The following is a 15,399-nucleotide window of genomic DNA, read 5'->3' on the forward strand; positions in this document are numbered from 1 at the left end:
TGGGTTTTATCGCTTGTATAACCCGTACGCTTCAAAATAGCGTGCAAGTTGCTGCTCATTCAATAATTGTGCTTATTTTCGCTGCTTTCATCGCTGAAAGCACGCCAAAGCGCTCTATCGACTACCGGTGTTGCAAACTGCAGTGCGTCATGTTTACGAAGAGCAGTACTTGGTACCAACAACTGCTTGGTGGAGCGCGCTATGCCCCGGGATAGCTCTGGCTGTTGAGAAGGGCACGTGATCACGTGTTTCCTTTAATAAAGTTTTTAACCGCACACATTGCGATGCTAGCGTAATTAATTTGCTTTAACGTGCCGACCAACATATTTTTTCGGTCTTTAAGCGTCGGTTAGATTCCTGAATATGTGACGCAGGGTTTTTTAATGCGAAAGCCTTACTAGTTCCATTACGAGTAAAGCCCGCGTAGGTGCGCATGCACGTATGTACTTGCAGATGGTACAGAAAATCCCAACGATGGCAACAAAACTAGGTTGACGTCATCAAGCGGCCCTATAACACACACAGCAAGCACAGCACCGCCACTTCAGACAATAATATGCATGCCGTTCATCTACATATACTCGCCACTAGTCTAACTCCATGTGGCGCCAGTTTTCCTGATATTCGTACCAAAATTGTGACGCAACCGTTTGTCGTATAGCGTCCAGGTGGTGTCTTGAGATGTTTCATTGCATATAGCTCACATTTGCTAGTCAAGCTGGGGGCTAGCTTGCGACAACGATTCGAACCGATGACATGAGTACCTTCAATTATATGCCTTCCCAGACTTTCGGATCGAAATTGTGAAGCAACCGTTCGTCGTACAGCGTTCCAGCTGGTGTCATACGCGCGCGCGTGTTTGTGTGGGTGGCGTGTTTGTGGGTGTTTGTCAAAGCAACCAGGGACAGTACTGCTTTCTCCCTTTATCATTCACACACGTAAGCAGTCTTAAATGTCTCCATCAAATTTTTTTCCGTCTGTAGGTTCAGCCCAGAGAACAAGCATCTCATCAACCCGGTTGCCTATCAACCTTTCGGCTACGGAGTCCGCATGTGCGTCGGTATGCGCCTCGCACTGCTTGAGTTGGCCTCTGTCACCTCACAGACGCTGCGTCGGTTCCGCATAGAGCTTGGCTCCACTCAAAAGGTGAGACCCATACATTGAAACCATCGTCCGCTCTTGAAGAAAGTGAAAGACGGAGCGAAATAGAGTAATGGAGAGAGAACGGAAAAGAAAGAAGCAGGGATGTTATGCGGGTCTCACACGGGAAAATTCTACTGTCACTTTCAGCCAGTGAACTTCACCTTGTGGAGGGTTACTTTGGCGGCACACTACTACATAAGGAAAAAATGTCACTTAAAATCAATTTTGACGGCTTTCTTTAAAGGTTATACGCGGTCCAAATTTTGAACACATATTATTTATTCATTACTAGTTTTTATAGACTTGTGTTGTACATTAAAACTTATTTCTACTTCATTGACTAGGCAAACAATTAAAAACCAGGACCATCATGACTTAGGCATGTCACGTAGAACAGCGGGATATGAGGTTAGCGCAGGGCGTGCTTTTTGACAACTTCTTATCTTTTAACACCGAAATTTAATATGTTTTCGACACACAAACCCTCGTCTTAAGATGTGGCAAAATTCCTCCGCATGATCGACGCAGCCTGACTATTAGACAATACTTCGGTGCAGTGCTGGCGTCTTCTAGGCCCATAGAGATGTGTACCGGCACTTACTTTCCCTACGCGAGAAGACGCGGTGTGGTTTTATGCGTCCTTCAGGGGGGGGGGGGGGGGGGGGGGGATAAAGCAGATTAAGGGCAACGCTCACACCGTACTGCGCGGCAGAAGTATCTACAGAAGTATCTACAGCAGAAGTATCTATATCTTTCTGATCCAAATTACGCGGGCACTGCATTGAATTATTTCCTCGAACTGAGGCCACTCCGTCATTGTAAAAGATTTTTCTCGTGTGAATAGTTTGAAGTGTACTCAAGCCGTGAGGAGACTTTGCGGAGTGTGCGTTCTGCAGCGAGCGTTACTAAAGTTCATCGCATTACACTGCTCGAATGACATGAAGAAAAACTGTCACTGTCAAAGTGCCACAGAATTTTCCGCTTTGAGATGGAAAAGAACCCCATTTCCGGATGGTTGGCTGCTCTCTATAGGGGGATAACCGATAAAGAAAAGAGGGAAATATGAGGGGCACGGTATACATTACGGCAGGGTACGGTAGGGTGCGGTAGGGTGCGATAGGGTGCGGTTGTGTACGTTATGGTATGGTACAGTACGGTACGGTAGGTAGGGTGCGGTAAGGTTTATGGTTTATGGTTTATGCTGGTTTAACGTCCCAAAGTGACTTACGGTACGAGGGACGTCGTAGTGAAGGGCTCCGGAAACTTCAACCAGCTGGTGTTCTTTAACGTGCTCTGACATCGCACAGGTACGGTACGGTACGGTAGGGCATGATATGGTACGGTATGATACGGTATGGTATGGTATGGATGGTGTGGTATGGTATGGTATAGTACGGTATGGCACGGTACAGTACGGTATGGTACGGTAAAGTATGGTATGCTATGGTATGAATTATATGGTATGGTAAGGGATGGAATGGTATGGGATGGAATGGTGTGGGATGGTATGATGTGGTGTGGTGTGGTATGGTATGGTATGGAATTGTATGGGATGGTATGGTGTGGTGTGGTGTGGTATGGTATGGTATGGTATGGTATGGTATGGTATGGTATGGTATGGTATGGTATGGTATGGTATGGTATGGTATGGTACTTGATGTAGAGTTTAACGTCTCGAAGTCGCAAGTGAACTGTCGGTAACACCGTGACACCGCAGTACAATCAAAGCTCCGAATCAATTTCTCCCATCTTGGGGCGCTTTATTGGCCCTAGAAAATCGCAGAGTAAAACAGTGCCAGTTGGGCTAGTTGGTACGGCATATTAGAGAAGAAAAAGAACCGCGACTTTGGTACAGGACTTAGGGCAGATACATCAACAATACGAGCGGCAATACCAACTGCAGTTTATAAGAAAAGAACACGATAGAACAACAGTGTGCGCATGCGCGAGCGTATCGTTTACATAGAACACATAAGATGATTACACTTGGTAGAAGGACAATGAATTGACGGTCAAAAGTAAAACCAACTTCGGAATGAAAGAGGCGCATGACTAGCTGGTATAAAATCGGGTCTCGTTACCTAAAAGAGCCTCAGAAGTCTAAGTTACACACGTGTCAAGCCCAAATTTACGCTGGCATAACGCTTCCAAAATCCCCCCCTTTCGCTGCCAATGAAAGTGCTTTATTAAGCTCGTGGTAGTAACCTTCGTATTCTCTGCAATGTCTACGAAGACTGGCGCCATTTTCAATTTCCAAAGAGAAGAAGTGCTGTCTTAGCCTGTCATCGAGACAGTGGCCCCTCTGGCCGAAGTGAGCTACAAGGGCCCTGAGTATAAAGGCGAGTTTTATCTTTGGGGGGCTCTTACTCTATACAAGGCAGAAGGCAACTGTCTAAGATGAAAGAGAGCTGAAGCAAATTTTTATTACTTCGAAATAAATAACAAGCGGTTTGCTGGAGGCCATTCATATTGTACTGTGTCTCAATTCTGGGTGCATCATGGAGTATTCATCAATGTTGCTGGACAATGCACGCGCACACATCCTGGAAATCTCTGAGAGATCAAGACGTTCGGTATTGTGTTTCTGTGATCGCACCTATACCAGCTATAGTTCTAGACATACCATAAAAAGATGTACCGTCTTTCCAAAAATCCACTACGCCTTGTAATACAGTACTTACTGTACACATTAAACCCTGTATCTCTGTGAGGTAAGGAGAGCCGTTGTTCTCATCTATCGAGGCCTTTTGGTCTATAAGTATGCCATAAGGACTCTATTGTAAGGCTGAGAATCAAACCCAATTTCTTGGTTGGTTGTGACAAAGACGGTACTTGAAAACGCATTTATAATGCGGTTGGATTTTCAGTATATGATAGCCATACGGCAATAGTATCCTACTGCTCGGATATAACTTTTTTCGTTTCTGATTATTACATTTTATATTCTAGCTAACGATAATTGAATCTAAAAGCGTTTCTGTTATTGCAAAGACAAGGAATGCTGTTCAACCTGAATAACTGATTTGTCTTGAGTTCGGGTTGCATATAAGGCATAGCGAGTGTGGTAGACGGTTTTTATTCATTGGTACTTTGTGAATGTAAGGTTAACCAACTATTCTGTGATCAATGAACGTTTTCCTCTGACATAAACGCATTTTTCATTCTTTTCAGCGAGACCTGGAACTGTACACATACGCGTTTTTGGCAGCGCCAAAAGAGAAAGTCTGGATTCGGCTACACAGGCTCAACGGTGTCAAATAAATTATTTCTTCTTGCTTGTCACGTTCCTCAGTGTAGTATTACAGACATTAATCATCATCTCACTCAGCCTGCTTGCCACACGAGTCACTGCGAGGCCCAAGGCTCATAGGCGGAGCGGTCATAAGTGAGATGCTTAGTGTGTCTTGCGTTTTCATCAAACACTCGCTTGCGGGAGAACTTTAAGAGTGCTTGAATACAAGCCTTCAGCGCTAGCTGACTGAAGGAATTTTTGGACCTACGTTACCCACGGGCAAATATCATCGGTACTATGCTGTAAGGTTGTTGCGCGCCTCGAGAAAGAGGAAGCTTGAAACTAGATGAAAAAAAAAGTATCACGGCTGAGGGATAAAGAAAGCAGCGAAAAAAAACGAGAGTGTTAGAATAAAGAACACAGAGAGTAAGTTTTGATTGTAGCAGATGGACGACGCAATCTAGTAAACTAGTTTTTCTAGTTTCTTATTGTATAAATTACATCAGTTAGCGTGCCCCTTAATTGCATGTAACACGAAGCTAATAAATTGTGCTGCAACCATGAATAAACAACGCTAGATGTGTGGTACAGCAGTTAAAGGACGAAGGTTCAGTGAGACGTTAGTTATGTCACGACGCATGCAGAAATGCTGATGATGTTAGTTGTGGAATTAAAATTTCAGCAATGGACATGCATAACAACGTGAATTCACTCCTACTTCTGGAGGAGCCTCAAGCACCCAGAACACACGTCGAAACATGCCGGAGTTTTTTTTCCTCGTGCTTGCACGCGTTACGCCTGGGAGGGCAATGTTGTTGACTTCAGTGAAACACTTGTAGTAACGGTGCCTGTGGGGTGAGTTGGTGCATGATGAAATGAACGACTTTCTTTGGTCTTTTTCTCTTTTTAGTGCTTTCCTAACTTGTCTTGCCATCGCTCTCGGTTTGGCTTGACTTGGTGCCGATCCACTTCGGCGGCAAGCCGAGGCAAGTAAAGCCTAACCAAATCAAGCCAAAAAGGAACAACAAATACCAGGACTAACACTACAATGGGCTCGGTTGCACCGCGATTCATGGTGGAATCCCATAGAGACTTTCGTCATAAAAAGTAGAGTTTCTAACTTCCGCTTGACTCCTTACTTCTACAGACCGCTTTGACTACCACGAACAGGGGAGATGAAGATGCTCTCAGTTCCTGACATTTAAATACCACCTGTGGTTGGAAGTTGCCTTTATGACCGCTTTTCCTTTTTCATCTAATTGTGATCCCTGGCCCATCAGCGCCTCAATACTGTGGCGGCTAGGAAAAAATTGCGCACCTGCTTTACCACTGAGCTCACGTGGACAAGGAGTGATCCTCCTTGCACGCAGCGCTGTACCGTTTGGGACATGACGGGGGGATTATTAGCTGTGGCATTCGGTTTCTGAGCCCGAGCTCGAGCAGGCCGTAGCGGCCGTATTTCAATGGAGGCGAAACGTAAAAACGGCCGTGTCTTATGTCTTATGTGTTATCATTGCACGTAAAGGAGGAACCCTATATGATTGAAACCAATCCGAAGCACTTCACTACGGCGTCTGTCGCAGTCTATGTCCAGGTTTGGGACATTTAACCTCACAAATCTTCGCCCTGTGTTGTTTGTACACAGGTCGCCGGAAAGAAGCCAAAATATTTGTTCCGTGGCTTCAAAGTCATCAGCACAGACCGCCATCAAAACTCTGCTTAGAAGCTTCGGAACCACATACTTGAGCGCCCGCGTCTAGACACGCTGTCGGCATTCTTCCCTTTTGGTTACCACAAAAAAGGCATGGCATTACCATTCGTATTCCCACGCTTCCCTCAGTTTCGGTGACTGTTGGCTCCCTTCATTTCTCCTTTTCGTATTTTTGTCATTCTTCCATGAATTTATAAGAAAATATATATTTCGGTTGAATATCCCGGCGGGAAGCCTAAGGACAAAAATCAAGCTTTGTTGAAGTTTGGCAGCTCGCCATCGCCAGTTGTACTACATATCAGAATCCCCTACATATCGGAATGTACTACATATCGGAAGGTCTCCGTAAGTCTTCGATTCCCACTGCGGAGAAAACAAGCTTCAATATCACCACCGAGCATCTGACCTACATTGTCCCGTCCTCGCCCTAGAAAACGCATAAAATTTTGCAACTATTCTGCACTCTCCCTATTCACTGTCTCGCTTGCTTTTGTTTGTTCAAATAATTATCTCAGTCGAATGGCGGCCACCGCACTGAACACACGTGATACTGCATCTATACTGAAAAGCCTTCAAATTTCTTCCACAAGTGCATCCCAATACCTTATTGATAGACATCTTGCATGCACGGAGGCTTCAAAGTCATCTCTGGCTAGTTTTATTCTGCCATTAACAATTTATTAATGCGAGAGTATTAGATGGCTATGTCCCGAGTTTCGTGTCAGCAAAACTTTCTCCGCACGATTACGTCGTTTTGTAAAGATAGATGTGCAAGTGTTTGATTGCATTCGATAGTGTGTGATCACATGTTGCTGTGGGAAACATTTGGTTGATGAGTTGTAATTAATGAATTACACTTCGATTACTCAATAGCCACGGACGTTGACATAACACCTGCACGTGAAAAGTGAAATAAATAAAGTAAAAAACAATAAAGCTAAGAAAAGCAAAAATAACAAAAAATAAAGAAAAAAGATAAAAGTAAACAGATTGCGTACTGGCATCGTGGAGAAAACCCGCGTCCTAGAAAGTTCCATGCACCCGCTGCGGTGGCTCAGTGGTTAGGGCGCTCGACTACTGATCCGGAGTTCCCGGGTTCGAACCCGACCGCGGCGGCTGCGTTTTTATGAAGGCAGAACACTAAGGCGCCCGTGTGCTGTGCGATGTCAGTGCACGTTAAAGATCCCCAGGTGGTCGAAATTATTCCGGAGCTCTCCACTACAGCACCTCTTCTTCCTTTCTTCTTTCCCTACTCCTTTATCCCTTCCCTTGCGGCGCGGTTCAGGTGCCCAGCGATATATGAGACAGATACTGCGCCATTTCCTTTCCCCAGAAACCAATTATTATTACTACTAAGTTCCATGCTTTCGCATTCCTCGACGTAAGCAGACTTAATTGCCCTTGTAATTTTTACTCTCATTTCTCGTTCAACCTTACTCTACTTTGAGTTTAGGTTAAATTTTCGACATTCTTCTCGCGTCTTCCGCCGACTCGCTGTAAGGAAGACCTCGTGCGACTACCAGTGCAAAGACATATTTGCTTTGTGCTTAGTCTCTTTGAGGCCGCAGTATTTGTAAATAAAATAAAATGAAAATTCCTCCCAAACGGGGTCAGCATCATGACCTGCAAGCAGCAGATACACCTTGACCCCCTGTTTGTGGGAAAGGCCGAATGATTTCGATCCAGGCAGGCCAGTGAATCGCTGTACGTCGATTGCATCTCACGCATCGCGTGGCGTTTGCGACACAGGCTATCTAGCGCCCTCCGCGCTTAAAGCACGCTTACAGTGCCGCCGGGCGCCCCTTTCAGTGTTGCAATTGTAAATGTTGTCCGAATGGAATCTTATAGAGCATAGAGGTTCGAGACGTTTTTATTTATCTATTTTATTATTTATTTATTCTTACTATACTTGTACATACTAGCTGATCTGTGCCGGTGCCTCAACTCCTGCTTTTCAGCTGACAAATCTTTCCCTTGAGCGTGTAGGTATATATATATATATATATATATATATATATATATATATATATATATATATATATATATATATATATATATATATATATATATATATATATATATATATATATATATATATATATATATATATATATATATATATATATATATATATATATATATTCGGAGGTCGATATTCGGAGGTCGTGCGTTCGGATCCCACCGGTGGCATGCTTGTTTTTCTGCTGCTTTATAAGTAATTTTCTTGAAGCGATAGATTAATCTAAGTATTATTATCCCACTGATCAGCACTACACATTAAAAAAATTAAACATTCCCCTATGCACCTTGGTTTCGGTGACTGTTGGCTCCCTTCATAAGTTTGCCTAAGAGCCCCTCATTTCCTTTACCTTGTCTGCTGATAGCTTAACGAGGGTCTCGGTTCTGGCAGTCTTGATGCCATAGGTAGCATAAGAGGGCTCTCGCACAGTTTCCACCCTCGCCGTTAGATGACGTTCCACGTCACACTCGCGTTATTTCAGGACGTGCTACGTCCGCCGCTATGGTCGAGGGTGGCGCTGGTGAACACTCTCAAGATTCGCTCACACCCAATAACCATAAATACCCACGAGAGGAGCAGATTGGACAGCCGTCGTCGTCGCTCAGTTGGTAGAGCACCGGACGCGATATTCGGAGGTCGTGGGTGCGGACCCCACCAGTGGCATGGTTGTTTTTTCTGCTGCTTTATAAGGAATTTTCTTCAAGCGATAAATTAATCTAAGTTTGTATATATGTCTGGCGCCGTTCTTAGTGCACAGGCAGTAATCCGATAGGTACAAGCCCTGAGCAAAATCGTCCGTTTTCTGTTCCGTTTACTGTTCGCAGCTGTTGTTAGCTTTCTATAAACTACTGTGTGTGGTTGTAAGGCTAAAAACTACAAGGCGCTGTTAACGTTTGGGATAGCTCCAAGTCTAACGCTCGTTTCTGACGCACATCCGCTATAGAGAGACGTAACTTGCGCTCACAAGTTACGTTTTAAACAATGAAAAGACTCCTACGCTATTATTTAAGCCAGGCACGTACTTGAACCCCTTACAAACTCGTTTTAAACGTTACCTAAGCTCTTCTTCCCACTTGGGTGCGTCAGACGCCTTGCAGAAGAGCGTTACGACAAATTTCAGTTGCAATTGTTCTCAAAGTGGGCGGACCTGGCAACAACGTGACTCTCGAGGCCGTAGTTCCGTCTGTACCAGCCACAAAAACAAACAGAAGTTCCACTAACGCTATTACAAGGGTAGATGTGCGTGCTAGTCGGTGGTTCATACTTCTTTTAAGCAGCGCAAAATACGCAGTCGTAGAAGGGATAAGCGCGCTTTTCTCTATGATTGGAAAGCGCGCGAAACGCGATTAGTATTGATTCTTCCTTTATTTCTTTCTTCTCTTTTTTTGCGCACTGTTTTTGTTTTCCACCTGTTGCTCATCAGGCCATCTCTATATGTACATGTAAATGTCATGAATTAACATAGCTGAAAGTCAGCGCTGTACACGTGTGTCCAGTGTGTCCCTTCGGCACCCGCCTCTTTTGCGCTGTTTAAAAGAAGTATAACCCTATTAGGATGTCGATGCTCGGCTGGAGCTCGGAGCTGGCGTGAGAATTGTTGCAGCAGCCTGAATCGCGAATGTCGTTCTTGCTTGGGAACTAGACAATGCGATCTCCGGTCTGTCATCATTTCAGGAGGATTTTCAGACGAGAAGATTTGAAACTTTGTCACGCAGAAAATTTGGCTGTCAGAACGCCTTGAGTTGTGGGAAGCATTATAGTTAGCGCTGCCCCCTGTTTCGGAGGTTAATGAAAAACAATTAGGTTTAGAGAAAAAGAAAGACACAGTGACTGTCACACTCTCGGAGCACATCTAAACCGCGCCGTGTGAGCACGGATGAAGCAGGTAGCGAACGGAGACAAAGAGAGAAGACGGTACAGGAGAAGACGGTATTGAAGACCTCCGGATTAATTTCGGCCACCTGTGATTCGTCAACATGCACTGGCATCGCATTGGGCACGGAAGCCTTTTGCATTCCGCCGCCATCGAAACGCGCTCACCGCGGTAGGAATTCGATCTCGCGAGCTCATGCCCAGTGACTCTACCACGTCGTATTATCTCTTAGAGTTTTTAAATGAAAGCAGCGCTCTGCCTAGCACGCGTCTCTTCAGAACGCTTCGTGCCAGTGTGTGCGTCTGAGCAAAGCACATACTCGGGCCCGTCTCTTCATCCGTGGCTCTTCTGTATCCAGGGCGCGAACAGTTGTACTCGGGCGTAGTGTCCAGTTTAGTTTATAGTTTATGTTGGTTTAACTTCCCAAATCGAGTCAGGCTATGTGGGACGCCGTAGTGAAGGGCTCCGGAAATTTCGACCACCTGGGGTTCTTTAACGTGCACTGAAATCGCACAGTACACGGGTTTCTAGAATTTCGCCTCCATCGAAATTCGACTACCGCGGCCGGGGTCGAGCCCGCGTCTTTAGGGACAGCAGCCCAGTGCCATAACCACTGAGTCACCGCGGCGGCTCCGGGCTTGGTGTCTATTTGGGTGCATGTTTGGCGATAAAGGTGCGGCGTCGACTCGGGCGCGTACGTCATAGAAGAGTTGTACTGCTTAGTCAAGGGAAGCCTCGAGACTGCGTAGCCGAAGTGGCCGTGAGAGTTTCACACAGACCTTGTGTTTGGTTTGCTTTTTTCGCTTATAGCAGTTGGACCGGATCGCTTAGCAGCACGAAGAAGTGCGTGTGTTGGCCTTTCGCTTTTGGAAAAATGCCGCATGGCCCAGATTAATGGAGAGGAAAGCGCACAGGGCCTTGCTGGTCCTCAATTACTGCTTATCATATTTCAATCTTTAATTTATACAAACATCACAACTTCACATTATATTTCGTCGCTTATGTTCGTAACGGCATTTTCAAATGTCAGCTATGTTCGCAGCACTCGTTAGCTTTTGTGACATGAAAGTTGCCAAAAGCTTTCTGCTTCTTTACGTTTTTTTATGCACTTGTGATATTCGTCAGTATGTTCGGTATCTGCTGGGGAGGGCCAGCTAAGAACACGAATACTGGCAAGCTACGACCAGCGCAACTTTTCACTCAAACCACCGTGTTTCTCCTAAAGAACATAAATAACCTCCTTCTTTACGCTTCTAAATCCGTCTCCTTCCCAATAAAGATAAAGTTCAGCGTCGCCTTCTCTGTTTCCTTCTTTGGTGCGGGTGTGCTGTTCGCTGCAGCTTTTGCAGAATGACGGCGCTTCTACCTTTTCCTCTGCAATAAAGATGCTTATCCCAGCATGCAGCTGTTCACGGTCGTCGCAGTTGGCAAGCAGGCTGCGCGACCTTCGGCACTGGTTTGTGTGAATGCATCGTATGAATCTAAAACCGCTAAACGACCTATTCAGGGGCCTTACCCTTGATAGGTCAGAGATCGCGACAAGTTCGATGCCTTCAGCTACCTTCGAACCTGTTGCCATGGCCAGTCTACCGTTCTGCCGCTGACATTACTCTCGCTTTCATTTTACGTTAACGAAAGTTGCCGGGAGGGTGGGGGGGGGGGGGGGGGGCGTTTGATGATTGGAAACGGCTGAGCAAATTTAGGACTTCAGACAGGCAGGTAAAAAGATAAATAGAACGATAACTCTAATAGATGGCGTTATTAGGGACCCTGTGGCCATGGTCTTCGGTCATGAACATAGCGTAGCAGTCTTATTACTTGTTTTATATATCTGACTGAAATTAACTCGTCGGATAAAGTTTTCTCAATAGTCAGCCCCACAGGTGCGAAGACAGAGGCAGATTTTATGTGCATCACCTTGGCAATACCGTTATTTATTTCATGCGATCTCATAATTAAATCAAAATAAGGATGGTTTATAGCAAAATTTATATCAGCGCTTGCTTCGGCGGAGAACTGCAGATTGTACGATGTCTGCGTAGTAGCTGCGAATATTGGCGATTTTATGCTTTTTAAAAACTCAAAGTCGTCACAGCGTTTGCTGCACCAACAGCCTCCCGATCTCCGCCAATTTCTACCTAAAGCGATCCTTCAGCGATTGTATTCCATCTGGAAGGATCCTATTTGTACGCCTCTGGCTCCAGTGACAAGGGTGAAGACAACCCTCCACCCCCCCCCCCCCCCCCCTCCCCGAGGTATGTGTCGCGGCGCGTCGTGTTGTTTCGCAAGGTGAGTTTATACATACAGCGAAAACTCAATCAACAAATAGTATGCGAAAACTCAGATGCTAAACTACAACTTTAAAGAAAAAAAAGTTCATGCATATACAAGTCAGTAATAAAACAAAAGCAAAAATAAACAGAAAGTGCATAAATAAATTAAAAGCATTATTGAGAAAGGCGAAGTAACATGTAATAAATAAAGCTTTTTGTTTGTTTAATTTTTACGCACTCACAAAAATGTTAGGGGTGAGTATAATAACTTTCGACTTCTGTGCATTTCTATAAATGAGTAACTGATGTTAAACACGACGTAAAAGCGTTAGCGGTGAGTATTACAACTTTCGACTGCTGTTCATCTATAGAATTCAGTAGCTGACGTTTAAAAAAAATGTAAAAGAGCAACAGGTGAGTGTTATAACTTTCGACTACTGTGCATTTCTATAAATCAGTAACCGATGTTTAGACACAATGCCAAAGAGTTAGGTTTGAGTCCGGCAACCTTCGACGTTTCCATGTGACGTGCTGTGTGTGAATGCCCGGTTTCTTCATATTTAAGTAATTTTAGAAGAAAATTTTCAAAAGTTGTACACATCTGGCTATTTGCTTTAATATACAGAAAAGAAACGAACTTTGCAACTGCCAGATCCCGCTTATTCGGGGATATGACTAACAGGCCGGAAAGTACGGTATCATTTCGCGATTCCCCACTTTTCGCATTCAAGGCAGCATTCAGTGTATTGGTAATCTCACGCCTTCGGTGCAACGCGTACAAGGGCCCGCTCACCGCACAGGCGCAGTCAGAAGTGCGGAAAGCTTTAACGAAAAAACAAATAATGAATAAAAGAAATAAAATAATTTGGCATCGTGCCTGCGTTCCTCTCGTAGAAATTTAAACCGGTGAGAAACGTCGCCCGTTGACCTTGAAGCGATTGCCTCGAGGGGCTGGCAGCAGCTGAGAGAGAAGGTATTTTTGTTATTTCCCCAACACATCGAGCCAAGGACGGAACACTTTCCAGAGGTATCGCCCAGTATCTACTGCGTCTCCCGCGTTCCACATTTGTTGACTGGGGCGCATTTCGCTTTGGCGTAACTGGATTCGTGGCGAACAGCCTCCACCTACACAGCGACGGGTTCGTGTCCCCTTAGAGACAGTGGACGCTGAGGGAGCCCATCGCAAGACGCTAACGAATCAAACTGACTGGTTATTCTCGCATCACGTTTATGCTAGTCGCGTTTATGTCGTCTTTTGGATTTCCGGGATACGCCGTCATGCATTCGACCTCACCTGAGTGGATTATCTCGGTTACTGCCGCTGTTTTGTGCCTTGGGATGGCTGCATGGAGGTAAGTGATCGGTTCATGTTGGCGCTGCTGCTGATAATCATAGCACATGGCGCTATATATTCTTCAAGCAGCTTAATTTTTGCGGTGACCTAGGTTTAACGATTTTTGAGAATGGACTGCATTTGAGAATGGACACGCAGTAGCACAAGCAGAACTCTACGGCTGCGCGTGCCTTTTAATTTACGCTGCTACAATTCTGATATTCTTAAGTGTAGTGTTTTGTGTAATAGCTAGAAAACAACAATCGCATGCCGCCATCGGTTGGTGGAGAATAGCAGTGAGTTGCATTTCCTCATATTCGTCATCCCTGTTTCGCCGGCGCTTTCACCCCTCTGTGACTGCGCTCGTCACTCTAATCACTTTTGTAAGGAAAACATCATTTTCCGCCTAAATATTGTATTCAGGGCTTCGCAAGTATGTTGACAACGCAAAGCATGAACGGTAATGTTTTTGTAGGCACATGCCAAATTTTGTGCCAATTGGAGTCACACTGGGGCAAACTCGTGGAATAGAAACGCCAGGATTCTTCAGATGAGCACTCGAAATATATCGGGATATCATATAGCTATTTTTCAAAAATGCGCATGACACTAGAGAAGTCGAATAAATTATTATATTATCAGTAGCCGCAAATTCTGCCTGCGCGAGAACGGTGGAGGACCACCTGTTTTGATAATTAATATTTACTGCGTTAAATAGCGAAAGCCAAATAGGCCTTCACTTCCGATAACAAAACTGGTCAATTTGTCTGAAACAAAAAATTCACTGCTAGCTGGCGCACAATACCAGATAATGCTTCGCATTTTCAATGTGCACAACTGCGTACCTAGGGTGTGAAGAGTTAAACAAAACGCTCGTTAATGCGCTTGTGGCTTGTATGTCACTTTGACCCCAGACAGATGCAACATGTCATGCGGGCGCCCACCGCGCATGCTTAGTTCCAATTCTGCACGCCACGACTTTCTTTCCAGCCGTGTGGTGAAGAACTTATGGCGTCGCTCAGGTTCTTAATATCGGTAAGGTCGTCACAGACAGTACTGAAGGAAGCCGACAACCAGATGCCCACAACAAACAACATCCGTTTATTGCTGGACATTGTATTTACAAGTGCGTAGGTAGGTGCATGCGCAAGTCAGGTGCGATGTCATCAAGTTTCCACAGTAGCTCGATACAGTTATTAAGAGAACCGCCGTTGAAACCTTTCAAGGCCATTCACTCTTCAAAGAAGTCATTAACGCTCCACTAATAACCCCTTCCGACATTAATTATGTTCTACTACAGAGGAAAAACCTGAAAACATGTTTTTTCATCATTAGAACTCCCAATTTCACGAATATAACATGAACGGTTCAAAAACTATACGAACTCACGCACTGCGCACACTTCTCCTATCACGGATTTCCAGCCTTATTTTCCAACAAAACAAACACAGTCAAGCCTTATTATTTATTTTATTTATCAGTCGAAGCTGTTTCTGCCCCGAAAAATTAGCTCCAGTTCCCTTCCGTAAAATATTCCAGGACGTTAGGGAAAAAATAATTAACAGCTCCAGACAGCACTTCCTGGGTGCGCCGTGGAACTTGACGATGTCCAGCGCTATTTCTTAGGTTGGAAAAGCGACTCTTTATTCAAGTTACGAAATGACCTTATTATTCAGTACAGAAGAGACCTCAAAAGTAGCTGGCATAACTGACTCGTTCAGAAGGGCTCTAGATGCTACGGGAAAAATTGTGAAAATTAGCGTTCATAAGCGTTGACGCCGTCTTTCAAAAACATATGGCTCAAAACAAAAAGC

General features: G+C 44.8%; 2 protein-coding genes across 2 annotated transcripts in view; both read left to right on the plus strand.

Moving 5' to 3' along the window:
* Positions 1 to 4,420, plus strand: part of LOC144100910 (cytochrome P450 3A6-like) — a 44,353-nt gene extending 39,933 nt beyond the window's left edge. The window contains exons 13-14 of the mRNA XM_077633825.1: positions 984 to 1,146; positions 4,315 to 4,420. Of these exons, the coding sequence (XP_077489951.1) occupies positions 984 to 1,146; positions 4,315 to 4,404 (253 nt within the window). The 3' untranslated portion in view covers positions 4,405 to 4,420. The remainder of the gene's footprint in view (positions 1 to 983; positions 1,147 to 4,314) is intronic.
* An 8,848-nt stretch (positions 4,421 to 13,268) lies between these two features.
* Positions 13,269 to 15,399, plus strand: part of LOC144100042 (cytochrome P450 3A14-like) — a 31,959-nt gene continuing 29,828 nt past the window's right edge. The window contains exon 1 of the mRNA XM_077633091.1: positions 13,269 to 13,604. Coding sequence (XP_077489217.1) covers positions 13,483 to 13,604 — 122 coding nt within the window. The 5' untranslated portion in view covers positions 13,269 to 13,482. The remainder of the gene's footprint in view (positions 13,605 to 15,399) is intronic.

Source organism: Amblyomma americanum, chromosome 8 (assembly GCF_052857255.1).
Source record: "Amblyomma americanum isolate KBUSLIRL-KWMA chromosome 8, ASM5285725v1, whole genome shotgun sequence".
In the NCBI taxonomy this organism is placed as follows: Eukaryota; Metazoa; Arthropoda; class Arachnida; order Ixodida; family Ixodidae; genus Amblyomma; species Amblyomma americanum.